Below are 23,593 nucleotides of genomic sequence, written 5' to 3' on the forward strand. Positions count from 1 at the left end.
TGCTTCTGTTAACTAATCCTAGTTTGGAATGTCTGGGACTGGAGACCCCATTCTTCGTGAAGAATCTTTAACTCCAGAATAGTCTTCCCTTAAGCCATGTCTACGCTAGCAAGCTTACAGTGGCACAGCTATACCGATAAAGCCATGCGACTGTAAGATCCCTCATGTAGCCGCGTTATGCTGACGGGAGAGAGCATCTCCCACAACATAGTGCTACACACATGAGCACTTATGCCAGCAAAACTTATGTCAGTTGGGGTGTTTTCTTACACCCTTGACCGACGTAAGTTTTGCTGACATAAGTGGAAGTGTAGACATAGCCTTTGACTTACTGGACCTGATTCAAGTTTGTTCCTGTATTTATAAATAAACCCTATTTTATTACCTTCAGTGTTAAATTATTTCCTTTAAATCTAAAATGTCTTGTGTGCTCTAGCCCAATAGGCTATTTCCCCATTATTTTTTGAAATCTCAGTTTTTAGGAAAGTTTTTGGTGTCCCCTGAGACTTTTAAAATTGAGGTTTTCCTATATTAGGGTGTCTGGACGGATAGTGGGGAGAGACTTTTGGTTTGACTTCTAATTTGTGGTATAAAAAAAAAAAAAGGCAAACAAATAACCCAGTGGTTCCCAAACTGGGGTTCATAAACCCTCATGTTACAGGGAGTTCTTGGAGGAGGGGAAATTCCCAAATGGCAGACAGAGCTGTCCATAGTGACCCTGGGCAGCACGGAGCCAGCAGTCCAGAGCCTTGGGGACTTCCAAGAGCTAAACAGATCAAAGCAAGCATATCTAGCACACTGAGGAGATTTAAACTTCAAGACTCCTTTTACCAAATGGAAGGGACGTGGATATTTTTTGCTGTTTTTAAAATTAAATAGGCTGCTAGTGTTTTTAAAATATTATGAAGAACAAGTTTAAGCTTTGTTGTAACGTGCATTGTTTGCCTGGACTGCTCAAGACCGGAACGCTTGTGTAGGAGGAACTCTGAGTTGGCTTCTTAAATACCTTCATGCTGTTTCCCATCTGATACTCCTTGATGAAAATAAGGAGCCAGAGCCAGTAGGTGGGGGCGATGAGGGTCATGTGTCGCCCCTGCATCAGCCCGCCCCCTCTTTTTTCCAGTGGCCCCGTGGGCCCCCTACTTTTCCTACAGGGTCTCCCCCCGGGGTGCACGGGGGCTTCACCCCCGCACCACTTTTTTTTTTTTTTTTTTTTTTCTACTGGTGCCTCTGATAGGAGCCTTGTCTTATAACAGGCTTAATCAAAAGTGACACAAGCTACAAAAGTGAGATCTTGGACATGTTGCCGTTTTCATATTGTAATAAAAATACTGTAATGATAATAGTGTGTAATAAGCATGTCATAAAAACAATTTTTATATTTCCACAATCATGTCTTCTATATTTATGCTGAGGTAAGGGAGAAAATCTATGGAACTATACATTTTTAGAAGGGGGTTCATGAGACTTGACATTTTAGTGAAAGAGGTTCACAGGTTGTTAACGTTTGGGAACTACTGAAATAGCATGAAATCCGTTTAACTTATGGTAATACTGTTATCTGAAATAAGTGATTTGTGTTTGGAATTTTGTATTTGAGGGTTCATGGTAGTGGTTCTCAAACTCTTTACCATCAAATTATACTTTTATCAGAGCAGACAAGCTCAGGTCATGCATTCAGATGAGTTTAATGTAAACTACAATGAAAACCTACCGAAAAGAATAAAAATAAAATAAAAATCTGTGTTCTATACAGTTGTAATAGCCTTCACCTTGACATGTTTTCTTGAGGTAAATGAGTTTGTTTTTGTGCGCGCTATTTTTCTGGGGGTGGAAATGTTGACTCAAATTGAAATTGAGTAATGATCAAGCCAACAACCTAACAACGGTGTATTCAGGGGAGCCCTTGTCTATCTAGAACATAAGAACATTGCCAGAGGATGTTGTGAAGGCCAAGATTATAACAGGGTATAGAACTAGATAAATTAATGGAGGGTAGGTCCATCAATGGCCATTATTCAGGATTGGCAGGGATGGTGGCCCTAGCCCACCGGTTCTCAACCCGTGGGCTGCATGCAACCCACTTACCACACAATTGTGGCCTAGGTCAGCTGTGTGCAAAAGGCCAGCCTGCATGGCGGGGTCTGGGTTTCCGGCTGCACAGGGGGGTCTGGGCTGCTCAGCACAGCAGGGGCTGGGGCTGGGGCTACCTGGCCCCTGCAGCCCAGGTACTGCACATGTGGCCGGCCCACAGTGATAAATAAGTTGAGAACCACTGCCCTAGCCTCTGTTTGGCAGAAGCTGGGAATGGGAGGCAAGGGTTGGATCACTTGACAAATACCTGCTCTGTTCATTCCTCCTGGGGTTCCTGGCATTAGCTGCTGTCGGAAGATGAACAGTGGCCAGGGCTAGGTGGACTTTTGGTCTGACCTAGTGTGCCCCGTTCTTATGGTCAGTGGTTTAAAGTAGAAGCTAGACCATTTCAGACTGGAAAAAGGGGTACATTTTTACTAGTGAGAATAATTAACATTGGAACAGTTTACCAAGGGTTGTGATGGATTCTCCATCACTAGCCCTTTTAAGTCAAGAGTGTATGGTTTTTCTATAAGATATGCCCTAGGAATTTCTTTGGGGAAGTTCTATGGCCTTGTAGTATAAGAGGTCAGATTAGATGATCACAGTGCTCTTTTCTGGCCTTGGACTCCATGAAAATGTTCCTGCCCAAAAGGGACCAGCATCACTTTGCTGCCTGTGCACCCACAGCAGTGATTTTGAGTGGAGGAGGAGAGTATCCCCGTTTATAGTGTCGAATCTACATTTGCCACCAGCAGCCTGGGGCATCACTGAACCGGAAACCTTGCTCAGATCCTGCTGCCCTGCTTAGATGAATGAGACACGCCAATTGGAGCTGGAACAGGCATACAAGAAATGTCATACAGCATTTTACCTTTTCTTAATTTCAAGACTGTAAATTAGAGGCAAGTTTCAAGTCCTACAGAACCAGTGTACCTGTATTTTGAACTACAGTTTCCGCTCTCATAGAGTGATAGATTATTACAGAAGGGAACGTTTATCTGCTAAAGGATCTATCCAACACACTACTTGCTCTTTTCCCCTCTACAGCACTGTTAAGACCTTAACTGCACAATGGACATAATAAACCACTTTTTTAACTTACCCTGCACTTTGAGGAGCACATGGTTCACGTGTTGTCACTGATGATAATATTGCATTTCTTTGAAGTGAAGAAAAATAGAAAATTTTTTTTCATGAAATTAAAATGTGGACATGCTGTTTCGGTAGTGGCCTCCTTAATACCATGTACAATGGTAAATATTATGTATTTACTTTTGATATTCCCACTTATTCAACTAAGACTTGTATTTGCCCTTTTTATCATAGCGTTACACCTGCTAGTTTATATTCCGTTGGTTATATATAATTCCTAAATCCTTTTTGGAGCCACTGCTTGCTAGAGTACAATTCCCCTATCCCTCTTCCTCAATTTTTCTATTTAAGATGATTTCCCCCACTTTAATTACAGGTAGAAATATTGGCCAAGATTTTTGAGTGAGATTAGTAATTTTTGGGTGCCCAATTTAGATGTTTTAAAACAGCCTGCTTTTCAGAAAAAGTTAAGTATCCACCATCCAAAAATAAGACCCCATGAAGGTGTCTCAACCTGGACATCCCAAATGACTAGATACAGCAGAAAGTGTGTTTATACTCTTGTCAACTTCATCATTGAAGCAAGAGCATCACTAAAGTTATAAGCACACATCTAACAGATTTGTTTTTGTTTTCAGCTGGCTCTGCAGAAGAAGGGAAAGTATTTTATACATCTAAAGATTCTATTTAATTTAAAAATGAAATTTAAAAAATATGTATTTTTACTACAGATAATTAAAAATACATATTTAAATACAAAAGCTCACATAGCAAAAAGTTCTGGCTACAGCACCGCACTATCCAGTAATTCAGTTACAAGCAAAACCGATTAAAGTATTACACAACTATATTGTAGAGCAGCACCATTTGTATAAAATGGTACACTGACGTGGCACACTTAAGATCAGGGCCAGAGAACTATTGTGCTATCATGTTTCCCTTGATGTATACCATTGACTTTAAGCCTAAGGATCCTTCAAAATGTGAAACACGTTTTTGTTGATCGCTGATCTCTTCACTTGGAAAGCAGCTGTGTCTTTAAGAAATCTGAAGTGTGCTGTGTTTTGCCTTCCAATGATGTGCTCACTCATTTGAATCAGAATAAGTAATAAACATTGCACAGCAAGATTTGCATTTTAGTTTGTGGGGATGAAAACTGGCTATTAACCCTGTCTGTATGTACCAAATCATAGTAAATACCTTTTACAATTATAGTAGTTGTGAATAATCACTCATGCAATTTGCACAGCAGAAAAGAAGACTGCTGGACTGAATATTCATACATGAGCTGAATGGGTCATACATATTGTCTAATAATGCATGTGTAAGTCCAAAGATCAGTACAGAGCCCTTAAATTGTGAACCTACACTAAAAATGATACCCTCTGTTCTCTTTAATGAGCTTGTACTGCTTTTTATTCCTGATAATACTGAAGAGCTAATACAGCTTACACTGAGTGATCTAGATTCTGTTCCTCCTATTTGTCATCAGAATTGTTTGCTTGATTCCTGGTAGTTGCATACTGAGAGTACAATTTCAATACAGTGGAATTAAACAGATATAACTTGGCTAACGGAGCTTGCAGAACTTTCAGTGTGCGAGAAGGAGAGAACCTAATTTGACTCTCAGAGCCCAAGCTTAATGTACAGAGCTAGCAGTTTGGAGCGGTGAGGATTTTTTTTTTTAACATTCAAACTGGAATACATGGGACTTAGGTAGTTTTGTCTCCAACAGATTACTGGTGTAAACTACCTCTGTTGCTCTATGTAAAGCATCCATCTCATTTAACACAAGAATAAAAATCCAATCCTTCCATAATACAGGTAAATATTAATGTAGGATTGCAATTTAACTAAATGTTCTACAGTCACAAACTAGTGTAGGAAGAAATTTCCCCATCTGTTTATGTACTCCTATCAGTTACTTTTGACATCTGAAAGTTAGCAATTCTTGACTAGTCAGAGGGCTAGTCAGATCATGAAACAAAATTTATGATCCTATAATTCATTTTTTAGAGTTGCTGTTCAGAGTATAACTACAATTTAGGAGTATGCAACATTTTTGTAACCTTATGTGGAATTCTTTATTTACTATTTTCAAATGCACAAAAAGATACTAAGCACATCACAGAAACAAGTAAGGACTCATATCTGCCCTATAGAATTTGCACAACAGGTGCTGTCATGTTGTAGCTCACTGATGGATAGAAAGGGGGGAGGCAAGGGGGTTGAGACAATAAAACATGTTCCTATCCTGGCAGTTCTGTTATGTCAAGCTTTTTTATTACCATTTTACTTCTCACAGGCAATAAGGCAGGAATGAGCGGATAAAACAAAATTCAGATAATGAATTGGATAAATCAGCCCAGATAGCACTATTTACAAAGAATCTGTTAAAACACATTCATTAGCAATGGATACAGCAGTTAGATATGTAGATAGCCAAATGTGCTTGCAAAACAAAGAACCTGAATATGTATAGTTCTGCATGATCCAATTGTATGTAATTACAAATTAGCAAGGTCATGTACTATTAAGTGATCATTAAGCATGCAAAGGTTAGCATCATAAAGCAAAATTATGAGTCTCAGGTGTCAAAGTGATATCCAGTTGGTAACATCTTCCCACATCTCTCCTTTGTGATCTCCCTACTTCCTAAAAAGAATGGTGCTAATTTATGTCTGCACATATTTGAGCTAAATGTATATACAATTTTAGGTTGAAGAGTAGTAGAGTTAAATTCTGACAACTTGGATCGACAATAATAATGAGCAAATCTCATAAGAGTAAAGCATAATTAATCCCTCACCGAGGTCTTGCTTCTGTTTAAAGGGATAGTGTGAGGTCAACTTTGGCCTATAAATTTCATTAAACCAGATTACGTAACCTGCGACTAACAGAAGTATTTATATATTTTAAAAAAATAAATATCAAGTTTTTAAACTAACCCCGCCACCCACCTCCTAGTTCCGTGCTGTGTTTACAACACAAACTTTGCAGCTCTGGGAAGCTCTAAGTGAAATGACTCCATTTTAACTTCTTTTTCAACTATGTATTTGTATGTGATGTAAGTGGTTGTCAAACTTGCCTCATGTCCTCTAAAACATTGGTTGTATCTGGTTTGAGGTGGGGGGGCGGGGTTGTTTGTTTTTTGTTTTTTTGGCGGGGGGGTCAGTGATTGTCTTAGAAGGGTGCAATTATTTTTCCACTGGAACTACTTTTGTAGTGGTGAGAAAGCGGTTGTGTTGATATTTTTAAGGAATCTTTTTCTGTGGTACCCCAAAACTCTTCTTCCCCTTTTTATTTCTTATGTTGCAACTTATTGATCTCTGTATCAATCCAACTTTGCAATTAATCCCTTTATCAACACAGATTCAAAGATGTTGGCTGCTTTATTTCTTCTCAATCTGGTTTGGATCCAAGGTAGTGGTATAACTGGAATAATTCATAGAAATCTGATGTTTGAAGTTTGTATTGTCTCAATTTCTCAAATGTCCGGTCTTTGTAAGAACTGATCTAAGTAAAATATTTAACTAGGAAAAACAAACGTCTATGAGACAAGGGGCAGTCACAGATTTTTTTTTTTTTAAGACAAGACTATCATAATCGTTCCTTCTGGCTGACCTCTTGCACAACACAGGCCAGAGAATTTTGTTCAATAATTTCTACATTAAGACCATAACTCCTGGTTGAGGTAGAGCATATTTCTTAGAAAGATCTCCAATCTTCATTTAAAAGACTTCAAGTGATGGAGAATCCATCAGACCTTGAATCATCCTTGTAGCTCTTTTCAGAACTCTTTCCAGTTTAACATCCTTTTTGAATTGTGAATTCCAGAACTGGGTAGTGTAGTCCAGTAAGTCTTAGGCCAAGTCTTCACTTACCGGCTGGTCCGGAGGCACGCCATCGATGTTCTGGGATCGATTTATCGCGTCTGGTTAAGACGCGATAAATCGATCCCGGAAGTGCTCACAATCGACGCCGGTACTCCAGCTCGCCGAGAGGAGTACGCGGCGTCGACGGGGGGGAGACTTCCGGCCGCGTCTGGACCGCGGTAAGTCCGGAGTAAGGTACTTCGAATTCAGCTACGTTATTAACGTAGCTGAATTTGCGTACCTTAGTCCGAAGTCCGGACTAAGTGTAGACCAGCCCTTACTAATGCTATACATAGAGGTAATGCCAGCTCCCTATTCCTATTCTCTGTCCCCCATCTGCTACATTCAATGACCATGTTAGAGCCCTTTTAGCCATTTCATTGCACTATGAGCTCATGCTCTGTTGGTTATCTACTATGACTAAGGCTAAGATTTTGTCATGGTTATTTTTAGTAAAAGTCACGGACGGGTCACGGGCAATAAACAAAAATTCACAGAAGCTGTGACCTGTCTGTGACTTTTGCTGCTGCGGCTCCATGGTTTCCCCTGCCACTGTGGTGGTTGGGAGATGTGGGGTTCCCCCTCTGCCAGTGGCAGCTGGAAGCTGCAGGGGGAGCCCCCTCCGCCCATGGCAGTTGGGAGCTGTAGAGTGACCATATTTCCCAAAGAGAAAACAGGACACTCCCAGTCGCTCACGCGAGGCATCCCTGAGGCTGTCTCCCATCACTGGAATCCGGAGGAGGGCCCCCTCAGGAGTCTGTCACCTGTCACTGGAATCTTGCAGGGGGTCCCCTGTCGCTTATTGCTGCTGTCATCTGTGGCTGGAACCCTGCCAGGGCCCCTCTGGCTTACCAGCTGAAGATTCCCGCAGCCCCTGTGGTTGAAGCAGAGAATGTCATGGAGTCTCTGGCAGTCACGCATTCCGTAACATAAACGTAGCCTTAACCATGACCTCCAAATTCTTTTTACAGTCATCCATTGTGTTCGTGTTACCTACGTTCAAGTTTGGGATATCCAAAATATACCGTATATTGGCTCAGGAGGCCTTCGAGTACAGGTTTAAATATTTCTAAATAGGGTATTTTTAGTTGAGGTGTTCTGAATACAGTGTTTTGCTTTATAGAGTTTTTGATGAATGCTGATTTTCTGTATAAATGTAGGACAAAAGACGACTGTTACACACATCCTCATGCTTCACTACACCTGAGGAATCTGAAATCAAGCAAAGTAAATGTTACCAGGCAGAGATAAATGAAAAAAGTAATCAAAAGAGCATGGGTAGTGAGAAGTAAACTTAGGGTACGTCTACACTGCCGGCCGATCGGCGGGCAGTGATCGATCTATCGGGGATCAATTTATCGCATCTAGTGTAGACATGATAAATCGATCCCCGATCGCTCTGCCATCGACTCCTGTACTCCACCATGGGGAGAGGCGGCAGTCGACCCTACGCCATGAGGATGCAAGGTAAGTCGACCTAAGATACGTCGACTTGAGCTACGCTATTCTCGTAGCTGAAGTTGCGTATCTTAGGTTTATTCTTCCCTCCCCCCCACCCCCAGTGTAGACCAGGCCTTAACTTGTTTTTTTGTTTGTTTGGTTTTTATCTATCTCAGAAACAGGTAAGGACTTTGGTTTACAACATGTAATTTTAAAGTTGATGCTCTAATATTTGTCCGTCACTTAGAAGTTATAAAACTGTATACAGTATGTGCTGAGAATTATAGCCATAAATGTCAAAACATAGTGTCTTTTGGAACAGGTCTGATCCAATTAATAATGGTATCTTGTAATTACTGACTAAAATAATTAATCAAGCAATTGTTTCATATGCTGTATAAAAGTCATTAATATCTAGCAGCTAATGGGATAAGATTGTGTGATATTAAAATAAATATTTAAAAGTTCATTCGCAATTGTGTTTTCAGAATTCCTTATGGCATTCCAGTGTGATCCTGTGACCGAAAGGGCTAATGCAAGCCTTATACATGTTGAGAGTTGAATCTGGAATAAGAGGAGGGAGGTTGTGTTATCTCTGTATTTGGCACGGCACTGACTGCTACTGGAATACTGTCTCCAGGTCTGGTGGTGTAAAATCAAGAAAGATGTTGATAAATTGAAGAGGGTTCAGAGAAGAGCCACAAGAATGATTAAAAGATAGGAAAACATGCCTTATAACAGGAGTTCTCAAACTGGGGGTTGGGACCCCTTAGGGGGTTACGAGGTTTTTACATGGGGGTTCACAAGCTGTCAGCCTCCACCCCAAACCCCGCTTTGCCTTCCACATTTATAATGGTGTTAAATATATTAAAGAAGTCTTTTTAATTAAAGAAGGTGGGGGGTTGCACTCAGAGGCTTGCTATGTGAAAGGGGTCACCAGTAAAAAAGTTTGAGAACCATTGCCTTATAGTGGAAAGAATCCAGAAGCTCAGTCTGTTTAGCTTAACCAAGATAAGTACCTAAATGGTGAACAAAACTTTGGTAATGAGCTCTTCAGTCTAGCAGACAAAAGTATAACAAGCTCCAGTGGCTTGGAAGTTGGACGTTTGGCAAATTCAGGCTAGAAATAAGGCGTACATTTTTAACTGTGAGGGTTATTAACCATATGCACATGAGATTGCTAGTTAGTAGAGATTGCTACTCTTCAGGAATAGTACCCTATGATTGGAGAATAGCTAACATCAGACCTGTGTTTTAAGAAATGGGGGAGTTACCTGGGCAATTACAAACCTGTTAGTCTGACCTCAATAGTATGGAAGACTGTGGAACACATGATGAAAGAAAAAGAAAAAAACTAATGGAGGTAAACGGCAAGGGGAATGTAATACACCATGGGAACATGGGTTTACCAAGAATAGATTGTGCCAGACTAACCTGATTTCCTTCTTTGAGAAAATAACTGATTGGATTTTTTTAGGGAAAATGCAATAATATACTTTGACTTTAATAAAGCACTTGACATGGTACCAAATAGCAAATTATTAGTTAAATTAGAGTAGATGGGGATTAGCACAAGAACTGTAAGTACTTAGGGAACTGGGTAATGGAGAGAAGGCAAGGGGTGCTGCTGAAAAGTGGAGGGTTTCAGATTGGAGGGAGGTTACTAGTGGAGTTCCTCAAGATCTTTTTTGGGATTAGTTTTTAGTCAATATTTTTATTATTGGCCTTGGCACAAAAAGTAGGAGTGTACCAATGAAATTTGCTGATACAAAGTTGGGAGTTATCAATACAGAGGAGGATCAAAATATTATACAGAAATATCTGGCAGACCTTGAAGACTGGAATGACGGGGTTAAAGTCAATGGTAAAAGTGCAAGGTCATGCACTAGGGTCTAATAATAAGTTCTGCTACAAGCTGTGGTCTCCTCAGTTGGAAATGATAGAGGAAGAAAGACACCAGGGTGTGTGCGTTGATCACAGGATGATGATGATGAGCTACCAATGTGATGGAGCTGTGAAAAAGGCAAATGCGATCCTACAATGTATCAGGTGAGGAAATTCCAATAGAGATAAAGAAGTATTAATGCCATTGTATAGGGCAGGGGTTGGCAACCTTTCAGAAGTGGTGTGCCGAGTCTTCATTTATTCACCCTAATTTAAGGTTCTGCGTGCCGGTAATACATGTTAATGTTTTTAGAAGGTCTCTCTCTATAAGTCTATAAACTATTGTTGTATGTAAAGTTTAGTGCAGTGGTTTTTAACTGGGGGCAGGGCCGATGCAAGGATATTTTGCGCCCTAGGCGAAACTTCCACCTCTCCTCCCTCCTCCCCCTCCACCCCCCTGCTCATTGGTTCATTGAGGGGCAAATCCCAACGAGCCTTTATAGACCCCTGGGGCCAGCCGTGCCATGGGGCTGCTCCCCAGACCAGGTTCCCCTCCCCCCCCCCCCCACCCCCCCAAAGGGTGCACAGCCCCCCCCCCCCCCCCCCCCCCCCCCCCCCCCCCCAGTTCACTCGCTGGCTTTGCTAGGCTTGGGCCGCTGCAGCAGCTCAGCAGGGAGGAGCCACCTTCCGGAGGCACCGTAGAGCCAGTGTGTCCCGCTAGCGGGGAGCTGCCACACTGCTCCTGCGCAGGCTGCGGCCCTCCCTCCCCCTCCCCCCCCAGGGGCTCCTGCAGGCTGCAGCAGATGCATGCGGGCGCCAGCCCCCATGTGCCCCCCGGCTTCCCCCTCACCTAGGGTTACCATGTTTCAACAATCAAAAGAGAGGAGGGGGGACCCCGCCCCCATCCACTCCCTCCCATCTCCTGACTGCCCCCCTCAGAACCTCCAAACCTCCCCTGTTCCTTGTCCCCTGACTGCCCCAACCCTTATCCACACCCCCACACCTCAACAGGGACTCCCACGCCCCATCCAACTACTCCCTGTCCTCTGACAGGATCCCCGGAACTTCCAACCCTTTCCCTGACTGCCCCCCAGGACTCTCCTTACCATGCCCATGCCAGTCAGACGCTGGCTCCACGGGGAGGCAAAACACGCTGCCGTGCGCACCACCCCTCCCCTGCAGAGTGCTCAGGCAGCACGAGCGGGGGAGCTCTGGGAGGGGCAGCGGCAGGGGCTCACACTTCCAGGAGCCGCAGAACCTGAGCGCGGTGAGAGGGATGCCGGGGGGTGCGCCTGCCCAGGCTGCGGCCCAGTGCCCCCGGGGGGTGGGGTGGGGAGGCTCCTGCAGCGGTTGCATGCGGGCAGTGGTCCCCGTGCGCCCCCCGGCTCCCCACACACTGCGCTTGGGCTCTGCGGCTCCGGGCGTGTGAGCCGCCGCCACCGCCCCTCCCGGAGCAGGTTCAGGGCCCCGCACCCCAGCGGTGGCAGTGGCGGCAGCGGCTGACACACCTGGGAGCCACAGAACCCAAGTGCAGTGAGAGGTGAGCCGGGGGGGGGGCGCGCCTGCTGCCCATCTGGGGTCCCGGTCGCCAGTCCCACTTAGTCTCCTACCAGCCTGCGGTTCTGTTCACTCAGCCGGCAGCGGGCTGAACGGCGCTGGCGGCCAGGACGCTGGCTGGCAGCCCCGTGCCAGGCAAAATCAGCTTGCGTGCTGCAGGTTGCCGACCCCTGGTATAGGGCACTGGTAAAATCTCATGTGGAAACTATGTACAATTCAGGTCACCCATCTTTAAGAAAGAGGAATTCAAACTAGAACAGGTGCAGAGAATAGCTACGAGAATGATCAGGAGAATAGGTTCTATTTTATGAGAGGAAACTGGAAGAGGTTGGGTTGTTTAGCCCAGTGATTCTCAACCTTTCTAGACTACTGTACCCCTTTCAGGAGTCTGATTCGTCTTGCATACCCCAAGTTTCACCACATTTAAAAACTATTTTCTTACAAAATCAGACATAAAAATACAAAAATGTGGCAGCACACTATTACTGAAAAACTGCTTATTTTTCTCATTTTATCATATAATTATAAAATAAATCAACTGGAATATAAATATTATACTTACATTTCAGTGTATAGTGTGTATATAGAGCAGTATAAACAAGTAATTGTATGTATGAATTTTAATTTTTACTGACTTTGCTAATACTTTTTATGTAGCCTGCTGTAAAACTAGGCAAATATCTAGATGAGTTGATGTACCCCCTCCAGTGTGTTCTGGGGTGTGGTTTTTGCTGGGCTTCCTCTGAAGCAAAAGGCTGGAAATTGGACACTGGATGGGGTGGAGCAGTGCTCTGAGGGGGTACTGAGCATGCTTCGCTGGCTGGTTCTTGCTCACGTGATCAGGGCCTAACTGATCACCATATGTGGGGTCAGGAAGGAATGCTTCTCCTGATAAAATTGGCAGTGACCTTGGAGGTTTTTCACCTTCCTCTGCAGCAGGTGACCAGATAGCAACTGTGAAAAAATGGGACAGGGTGGAGGGTAATAGGCGCGTATATAAGAAAAAGTCCCAAAAAACAGGACTGTCCCTTTAAAAACGAGACATCTGATCACCCTACTGCAGCATGAAGTGCAGGTCACTTGCCGGGATTATCTGGGTATATCTCTCTTCATGAATTTCCTGATACTGATGTCTGATATTGATGCATCTTGATTCCTTCTGTCCCTCTGCTTGTGACACATAATAGTTTAGTTTCCTGTGGGCTATAATTCTTTGGTCTAATTTTGGTTGTTGGGTTTAGTATACAGGTGCTGGGTGGTGATGGTGGCCTGTAATATGCAAAAGGTCAGATTAGGTGATTTGATGGTCCCTTCTGGCCTTAAACTTTTACTCTGTGACATTGGAACAACTTGCCAAGGGTTGTGGCAATTTTCCATCACTGGCAATTTTAAATGTTATAGTTCAAATTAATTAATTCAGGGAGGTCCGACATACAGTCTTTGTTTTTATACAAAAGGTCTTATCTATGTAATAGTCATTTTCAAAGTCACCTGCTTTCTTGCCTTCCACTAAGCTAAAGACGTGTGGTTACAAAGGTTATTGAAGCATTTAGTATCTCACTCAGTTTTATACCCTGGGGGTTGATTAGACTGCTTTTGTTTCCGTAGGTACCTCAACACACAGTTTATTAAGAAGAACAAATTAACTGAAGCTGATCTTCAGTATGGCTATGGAGGTGTGGATATAAGTGAACCACTGATGGAAATAGGAGAGGTAAGTACCTCTGAAAGTAGATGTAAGAGGTAACCATAAACTGTACATAAAAACAGATCTTATAATTTAACTGTGTTCTTTTAAATGTTGATTTTTAAAATTTAAAATTGTGTACAACCTAAAAATATATAGCTTGACTTTCAGTGGGAGTATTGAGCACGTTGGAAAATCAGGTTAAAAAGTTTTATAGAGGACTTGTCGGTTCCTTATCTGAAAAGCAAAATTAAATAAGGTACAACCTGGGGATGGGAGAAACACATGTAGGTGTGGATCTGTGTAAATATTGTTGATAAGGCACATCTTGGATTTGTCAAACAAAAGAATTGAGAATGGAAACAAATATTGGGAAGGATGTTAATTCCTGCCCAAATCTCGCTTCAGTTTGGATTTTTAAACTGCATTTACTATGGGATAAGTTTTCTGTGATGTTTGTATCTTTACAGCTAGCACTTGATATGTGGAGAAAATTAATGATTGAGCCACTGCAGGCCATCCTCATTCGAATGCTCCTCCGAGAAATCAAAAAGTGAGTGCTTGTTTGTTTTCTATTAGTTACAGTGTTTTTAATCTGGTCTGAATTTTTTTTTTTTTTTAATTGCTTGGAGAGGCCTGTGAATTCATTGGACTTCAGCGAAGCTGCTTTCTTATTTTAGTATAAACCAACTCTGAACGTGCTGCTATTACCTCATTATTGTGCCAAAAGCTTTAGTTGTCGAAAATATAAACACTTCTGTTGCCATTTACTTGTGCAGAAAGAGAACCCGAGTTGAAAAATTTAATTCTCTATAGTTAGGCCTGGAAGAATTCGATTATTATTATTTATTTGAAATTCAGTTAATATCAATTTTTATTTTTAAGCTTTTTATTTATTTATTTATTTCCTATTTAAATAAATTTCCAGTTTCACACTGGGGTTACAGGGGGCTACCTGTGTGGATACAGGACTGATGACACTGGATCCCTGCAGCTGTGAGATGTGCAGAAAGCTGTCATCTTGGCAGTGGAGAGCAGAAGCTCCTGGGGGAGGCCACCCCCTTGCTGCATGACTCCTGCCTGGGGATGGCCCCCACACTCCCAGCTGTGTGAGAGAATGGGACCATGACAGTAGGGCTGCAGAGAGTTCCCTGCGACGCTATGGGGCTGGATTCCTGTAGGCACAAAGTAGGTGGGACCTCGTGCTTGCCGACTGTTACCAATGGATATTTTTTTTCCATCTGTTTCAATGTTTCAGGTGAAATAGATGTTTACTAAGGACTAACAGTTCAAATCAAATCCTGCCAAGCCTAACTATAATCCAGAGGGAATGTTCTTTAGTACCTAAGACTTGAGACTAGAACTCTTGTTTCTCTTCCTACTTCTAATGCTGAGTTGAAGAGAAACCTTGAGCTAGACATAGTGTTTGCGCCTCCCTTTATATATCTGGATGGGGATTTTTACCTACTGCACATAAGGAAGTGTGTTGTGAAGGTTAATATTTCTATACTGGTTGAATATAGTGAAATGAAGCACTTTGTAATTGCTTTATAGCATACTTGTAATGATTCATATTTCATTTCTACTCCTTTCAACTGGATTTTATGAAAATGTGTTAAGGACTGATATTACATCCTTCTGAAACATTACTTCTGAAGCCTGTAATATACCTGTAGTGAGTCGGTGTGGCTCCCCTCCTGTCCAGAAGAGGGAGCCCACGTGCCGGCACCAGAGTGGGTGGGACCACCACCCCCTGTCCCCGCCCCCCGGAAGTCAAGGGGCGGGACAGGAAGTATAAAGGCCGGCCGCCAGAGCTCAGTCGGCGGCCAGCCACCACAGGGAGCAGACGTGCGGCCGGGAGCTCCCGGCCAGGAGACCGTCGAAGACCCTAGCTGGCCTGAGCTACCCCGGGCCCGCTACGAGGAGGGGCCGCCGGAGCCCGTTCACGCCCGCTACTGGGAGAATCCCTGGGAGCCTCACCCCACCAACCCCGAGGGTGAGACTGTACCCGAACCCCTCCGCCCCTGCTGCTACCCAGAGGAGCCGCCTGAGGACCGTTGGCCTGACTTCCCGGCAGAGCTACCGGACCTGCCACCGAGCCCCGGCCCAGAGGAGCCCATGCAGGTGGACTGGCCTGAGCCCGGCGCGACGAGCGAGGTAGGATCTGAGGGGGATCACGGAAGTGGCCCGGGGATAGCCGACCCCGGTCCGGCTGCAACTGAATGTGAGCCTATGTCAGTGTGTTGCGGTCTGGATACCCCACTGACCAGCAGCGGCAGCAACCGCTGTTAGGGCCCCGGGCTGGAACGCAGTGGAGTGGGTGGGCCTGCGTTCCCCCCTGCCACCCCCACTCACGGGTGGCAGGCATCCCCCTCACCCGACACTCGGCTACAGCAAGCCTAGGCGTGCCTTGCGTGGGCTTTGAACTATTTGCTCGCTCAGCCCCTGCAAACAAGGGCCTGAGCTTACCTGTGTTGGCCCGCCCTGATCCAGGGCCTGGCCTCTGAACTATTTGCTCGCTCAGCCCCTGCAAACAAGGGCCTGAGCTTACCTGTGTTGGCCCGCCCTGATCCAGGGCCTGGCCTCTGAACTATTTGCTCGCTCAGCCCCTGCAAACAAGGGCCTGAGCTTACCTGTGTTGGCCCGCCCTGATCCAGGGCCTGGCCCCTGAACTATTTGCTCGCTCAGCCCCTGCAAACAAGGGCCTGAGCTTACCTGTGTTGGCCCGCCCTGATCCAGGGCCTGGCCCCTGAACTATTTGCTCGCTCAGCCCCTGCAAACAAGGGCCTGAGCTTACCTGTGTTGGCCCGCCCTGATCCAGGGCCTGGCCTCTGAACTATTTGCTCGCTCAGCCCCTGCAAACAAGGGCCTGAGCTTACCTGTGTTGGCCCGCCCTGATCCAGGGCCTGGCCTCTGAACTAGTTGCTCGCTCAGCCCCTGCAAACAAGGGCCTGAGCTTAACTGTGTTGGCCCCGCCCTGATCCAGGGCCGGGGCTTTGAACTGTTTCCTCGCTCAGCCCCTGCAAACCCGGGCCTGAGCCAACCATGTTTGCCCCGCCCTGATCCAGGGCCTGGGCTTTGAACTCTTTGCTCGCTCAGCCCCTGCAGTCAAGGGCCTGAGCTTTAACTGTGGCTGCTCCGACTCTGCACTAAAGAGCCGGAGTTCCGGGACTAACTGACTACTTGTTCCCACAGCAGTGAGTCGGTGTGGCTCCCCTCCTGTCCAGAAGGGTCGAGCCCCGGCTAGGACCTACTACAATACCTAATAACGTTTAGAGCTGCCTAAGACCACTTCTTTTGAAGCCAGTGTTTACAGTGATTCAAGGATAAATTGGGCGTTAAGTAACGATAATCATCTTAACTCTTTTGAGTCTGGTGAACAAGGGACATAAGCATATACCACTTAGCAATGCAGAAGTTTGTTTAGTTATACTAAGAACAAGCGGCCTGGATTCTCATCTTGACTATTTATTAACTGACCTAAATGTTAATTATACTACTGAGACAGAGGGCCTGATCAATGAAAATTAGGTATTTCGTAGGAAAAGGATGCTGACATGCTTATTAGAGAGGGCTATTTATTGTCAACCATGAAGCAGAACTTTCAATATCTATGAAAATGATCACAGTCCTTCACTGTGGAGAGTTAGCTGATTATGGGCCTGATCCAAAGACTGATATAGTCAATGGAATGACTCCAATTGATTTCAGTGGGCTTTTGAGCAGAACCTATAAGAGAGTGGGGCTGATTTATTTATTTATTTTTTTGTTAAAGAAACTTTGAAAGTGGTAAAAACGGTGTGCCTGTAGGTCTGTAAGCAGCATTGTCGTCAATGGCTAGACCTGATTTCTCTTTTCTGCTCTGCCACAGGCACTGCTGTATGACTGGAGCAAGTAATTTCACATCTGTTCCTTAGTGTCTCCATCTGTAAAATAAGGCAAATGACTTTCCTTTCTAAAGCAATTTATAATCTATGCATGATGAAATGCACTATACAAGCAAGAACTGATCCTTATTGTTACAAAAAATTATTTCTTTCAAGTACCGGACAGTATAGTGCTTGCTGTCAAACCTTTACAATTTTGCCTTTGCTGAACTAACATTACAGTAGAATTTGTGCTATCTTCCATGATTAGTACAAGCAATTATTGCCAGCAATTAGTATTATGGCAAAGAACAATTGTGAAGATTTTAGTGGCAATTGCAGTAGCTGTCGTTTAGAATCAAGTTTAGCAGTGCAGGGATTGCACAATATCTTTGTAGGAAGAAAAAGTATTAAATCGCATCTCATACGGAAATATCTGAAGTAACAAATATTACATGAAGTGGATGGAACATTGAACTACATAAAAAACTAAATTATATGCACACTTCTCATATACAGTACTCAGTATGCAAGTCTGTACATAAAAGTAAATTCTGCTTCATGCAATTATTTCTACGTGTTTTGTGTTTTTTAAAAAGCATATCAGTAAGTAGAAGGGGAGTTACACCTCCTATAACTGGAACTTTTAATGCATAACACAGTATAAAATTAGTACATAAATATATCCCAATGATTGTAGCCTTGTTGGTTCCAGGATATTAGCGAGACAAGGTGGGTGAGGTATAATCTTTTATTGGACCAAGCTCTGTTGGTGAGAGAGAGAAGCTTTTGAGCTACACAGAGCTCTTCCTCAGGTCTAGAAAAGATATTTAGTGTCACAGCTAAATACAAGGTCAAACAGATAGTGTAGCATAAGTAGTTAGCACATATTCTAAGAGATCTTTCAAGGTGAAGTGGCCTGTTAACACCTGTCTCTTTGGAGTCACCGGGGTGATGCTCTGGAACTATTCCATACAAAGCCAGTCAGGACACTGGGAGAGCTGCCTCCTCTCTCTCAGCATACTCTCTCCAGGGCAAGAAGCTTACACAGCTTCGACCTTCCTGGATCTGACCTTGGAGCATTCAGCATTCGCAGCGAGTCTGCCCAGGCGGGGATCCTGGGAAGCCAGAGGGCCCTGCACCCCAACTCCACAGTCATACGTGACTCTCAGCCAGCAGATAAAACAGGGTTTATTAGTCGACAGGAACACGGTGTAGGACAGAACTTATTAGCGCAGAAATCAGTGACTTTCAGCCAAGACCATCTTGGGGGGGAGGGGAGTCTCCTGTGCCCTAGCCAGCTGAGACTGACTTGCTTTCAGCTGCCTGGCCCCTGCCCTTTGTTCCTCCTCCGGCATTTGTCTCATGTCCTGGGCCAAGAGTCACCTGGTCGCATCCCCCTCCTGGGTCTGAGGTTATGAAGTGGCGGCCGTAGCATCCATACAGGCAGCTGGAGCAGCTGCCACAAAAGTCACACATCCATATTCCCACCACTTAGACATTGGTGAAATACACAGGGAAACTGAGGCACATACAGCATTCATGCAAAACAGTATGGCTCACATATAACGTAACAAGGGAAAATCCCCACTACGTCACAACGCCCCTGGAGTCATAAGACAAACGGGGTTTAGTGGGTTGCAGATTGTTGTCATAAGTCATAAATTCAGTGACTTTATTAAGACCGTGATTGTTAGTATCTAGCAAAGATATGAATTTAAGCTCCCAGGCACATCTTTTGAAAGTGTTGTGCAGGTTTCCTTTGTGGATGAGGACTGATAGATCATATATAGAGAGATCGCTTTGTGAAAAGTGTTCAGCCACAGGTGATACGATGTTTTTCTCTTTTATCATTTTCCTGTGTGAGTTCATTCAAGACTCTCCTGATTGCCTTTCTGGTTTTACCCACACAGTAGTTATTGGGACATACAGTGCACTGGATGAGGTACACCACACGTTGTGATCGGTATCTGTAGGAACCATAGGTCTTGAAAGGTGTGATATGTGGGGTGTTGATCATAGTAGCAGTGGAGATATGTCTTCAGGTTTTGCATCTGTTGTTTTGGCAGGGTGTTGTGACACTTTGAGTTAGTGTGATCCTCAGAATACCATCTTTGCTACCATAGACATCATTTCCCTAGATACCAGAATCCCTAACAATGATGGCATGGGTGCCTGTTTCAAATATTTACAAGACAATGGACACTCCTCAGATACCTACCCAAAAACACATGCCAAACTCCTATTTTACATTCAACAACAAACACTGCATCAAACTGCCATAGGTACTAGGATGGCTCCTGAATATACCAACCTCTTCATGGGCCATGTTGAAGAAGAATTACTGCACAAATGCACCACAAAACCAATGACACACTGAGATTCAATATTTTCATCCTCTGCACAGACGACTTACGCTCCCTCATAGATTTCCTCCACAACTTCAGCAACCACTGCCCATCCAAACTCTCTCTGGAACACTCCCACACTAGTATCAACTTGCTGGACACCATAATCAGTTTCAACTATAGAACTCTACAGACAACTACATACAAGAAATTCACAGATCACCACACTTAACTTCATATATCTGTTAACCACCTCAAACAAACGAAGAAATCTGTTATCTACAGCCAGCCACGCAAATACTACAGAATATTCTCTAAGGAGGAAGTCTGGGATATACACCTTAACATACACAAAATCGCCTTCACCCAACAAAGACATTCCACCAGAGAAGTAGATCACATTATGTAATGGGCCACCCAGATACCCCAAGAGAACCTACTTCAGTACAGAAATAAATCCCCCCCCCCCCCCCCCCACCGCACACGCGTAGTTGTCACTTGCCACTCCACACTGGAACCCATATGGGGTATTATCAAACAACTCCAGCCCATACTCAATGGGGACCCCATCCTGAACAAAATCTTTCCTGAACCCCCTCTTCTGGCCTTCAAACAACCTGCCAACCTCTCCAAACTCATCAGAAGCAAGTTCTCCACAGACCAGGACACACCAACTCAAAGTGGCACCAGATCTTGCAAAAGCAACAGATGCAAAACCTGAAGACATATTTCCACTGCTACAATGATCCACCTCCGTCACATCACACCTTCCAAGATCCATGGGTCCTACATATGCCTATCACAACATGTGGAGTACCTCATCCAGTGCACTAAATGCCCCAATAGCAACTATATGGATGAAACCAGACAATCACTGTGCTCATGAATGAACTTACACAGGAAAATGATAAAAGAGAAAAATACACCGTATCACCTGCGGCTGAACACTTTCCACAAAGCAATCTCTAATATCTGACCTATCAGTCCTCATCTGCAAAGGAAACCTGCATAACAACTTGAAAAGATGAGCCTAAGAGCTTAAATTCATAACTTTGCTAGACACTAAAAATCATGGTCTTAATAAAGACACTGGATTTATGGTTTATAAAACAACAATCTGTAACCCATTAAATCCCCTCCCCCCATCCCATAAACACAGGGGTGTTAATGGACCACTTCAGCTTGAATTGTCCCTTTAGAATATGGGTTATCTACTTAGGATAAACTATTTGTTTGACCTTGTATTTAGCTCTAACACTCTGAGTACCTTTCCTAGACCAGAGGAAAAGTTCTTTGTAGCTTGAAAGCTGGTAATAAAGGAGAATATCTCCTATATTTCACTGAAACTGTTGATATGTTGGAAATGGTTTTTATTACTAGATTGTCAAGTAATTATTTTTCCATAACATAAAGTGTTTTGAAAGGTTTTTTTTGGTGCAATACTAACTGAACAATTGAATTGGAATTTTTTTAATAAAGGCCTCTAACTAAAATCTTAAACACATTTATAGTTATGCCTTTAAGTACAAATGACAGTTATTACTCTTAAGTTATACTTAAAAATAAGCCTGTAAATGTTTTAGTTTTAAAGCAAGAAGACAGCAAAATATAATTAGGAGACTTAAAAATAATCACACTTTGTTCCCCCCCTCTAGCCCAAGCTATACTTCTACAAGGCAAGCTGAATGTCAACTTTTGCATTTGTGTTTGAATACAGCAGGAAGCAGACAAGATCATGAATTGTGAGGAAAATTCAAGTATGAAATACCTAAACACAGAAATAATTTGAAAAGGATTGAAGTGCTAGTTCAAATGACAGTAATTAGTAGAAACTGTCTAAAACTAGGTTACAGATTTTTCTATTAAACACATATAGTTAACTGGTTTCTTTACTAGCTATGAAATTACTAATAGTTGTTGAGGTGTTCATATTATCCATTGTAAAAAGAAAATCTATTAAATTCAGTAGCACTCAGAAAAAAAAATGTAAAAATGGCATTTTAGTCTTTCATATTCTCAAATTTTGAGAATATCAAATTTTACTAGTTAACAAGTCTTAAAGCTTTTCTTAAAGCACAGCTTGTTCAAAAATCAAACTGAGTTCTTCCTGATGGTATACTTTCATAACATTGCAAACCAGTAATACATTTTGTAGTTCACAAAATTTGCAACATAATTTGCTCTTCAGTAGTTGGTTTGTTTTGCAATGTTGAATATTGGCATTAGTGCACACAAAAATTCCTACTCAACAAGCAGATGTGAATCAGAATACGTACTTAAGAATAAGATACTGTGTGCGAAGTATCCTGGATCAATTTTTTTAAAAGAACTTTTTAACCACATTTATTAACAGAACTTTGGATCTGAAGTAGTAATTGGAAATTTGTTCCCGCATTCTTTCTGGTTACTTAAAGAAATAACATTACAGTACATTTATTTTGAAGGCCATCTAATGTAAACATATGCTGTCCTTGCAAGGAAAGCCTATGTTTTTACTGTTGTATCCTGAACCTTAAATGTGTGTATTGGTCACAGTTGTGCAGTGTGCAATATACTGCTGCCTTGTCATTCCACCGCTATAATTTAGTTATTAAAATGACATAATAGTGTGGTTGACGTGAGTTTCATTGTGTTCTACTTTAAAAGTTGTGCAGTTTTTCGTATTTGATTTTAAAAAATTAAAGCGTGGAGGTGTTGGCAAGTTCAAATGTATCAGTCTTGTGGTATCTATAGGCTGCTTATTTTACTGACAGGCCATCTGATGTATCAGATAAATGCATGGTGATGAAGTTTTCCAAATAGTTCTATCAATAAATATATTAACAAAATAATATATAGCAAGATTATCCTGCTCAGAAATAAGTTTTATATGTGCTCATCTTAAAATGAGGAACTTACAAAGTGCCTGTTAGAAAACTACTGTTCTAAAGTACTGTAGTGGGCATTGTCATTTTCTGAAAAATAATTTTTTATATCTATATATATAAAGATGTTTGTTTTTAAACATAATCTTATTTAAAAAAAATAAAAATTTAAACCTCTGAAGTAGCTTGAAATATGAGGAGACCTCAGTAGAGTTCATTTACCTATTGGAATATTTTCTTCTTAGTTTTTGTGAGCCAAAACGTATTATCTTTCCAACACAGTCCTTTGGTCATGTTTGAAATACTTACATAATAGCATACCTCTAGTGAAAGAGTGAGTACTCTAGACTTGATTTTAAACAAATAGGGAGGAACTCGTTGAGAATTTGAAAGTAGAAGGTAGCTTGGGTGAAAGTGATCATGAAATCATAGAGTTTGCAATTCTAAGGAAGAGTAGAAGGGAGAACAGCAAAAATAGAGACAATGGATTTCAGGAAGGCAGATTTTGGTAAGCTCAGAGAGCTGATAGGTAAGGTCCCATGGGAATCAAGACTGAGGGGAAAAACAACTGAGGATAGTTGGCAGTTTTTCAAAGGGACACTATTAAGGGCCCAAAAGCAAGCTATTCCGCTGGTTAGGAAAGATAGAAAATGTGGCAAAAGACCACCTTGGCTTAACCACGAGATCTTGCATGATCTAAAAAATAAAAAGGAATCATATAAAAAATGGAAACTAGGACAGATTACAAAGGATGAATATAGGCAAACAACACAGGAATGCAGGGACAAGATTAGAAAGGCAAAGGCACAAAATGAGCTCAAAGTAGCTACAGGAATAAAGGGAAACAAGAAGACTTTTTATCAATACATTAGAAGCAAGAGGAAGACCAAAGACAGGGTAGGCC

The 23,593-nt window shown here is 42.8% G+C and overlaps 1 protein-coding gene across 4 annotated transcripts in view; it reads left to right on the plus strand.

The window, feature by feature from the left end:
* The window catches only part of CUL2 (cullin 2), a 98,926-nt gene that overhangs the window by 27,747 nt on the left and 47,586 nt on the right, over positions 1-23,593 (plus strand). For all 4 annotated transcript variants that reach the window (XM_034760088.1, XM_034760087.1, XM_034760086.1 and 1 more), the window contains 2 exons: positions 13,533-13,638; positions 14,082-14,164. In XM_034760088.1, coding sequence (XP_034615979.1) covers positions 13,533-13,638; positions 14,082-14,164 — 189 coding nt within the window. The remainder of the gene's footprint in view (positions 1-13,532; positions 13,639-14,081; positions 14,165-23,593) is intronic.

This window comes from Trachemys scripta, chromosome 2 (genome assembly GCF_013100865.1).
Source record: "Trachemys scripta elegans isolate TJP31775 chromosome 2, CAS_Tse_1.0, whole genome shotgun sequence".
NCBI lineage: Eukaryota > Metazoa > Chordata > Testudines > Emydidae > Trachemys > Trachemys scripta.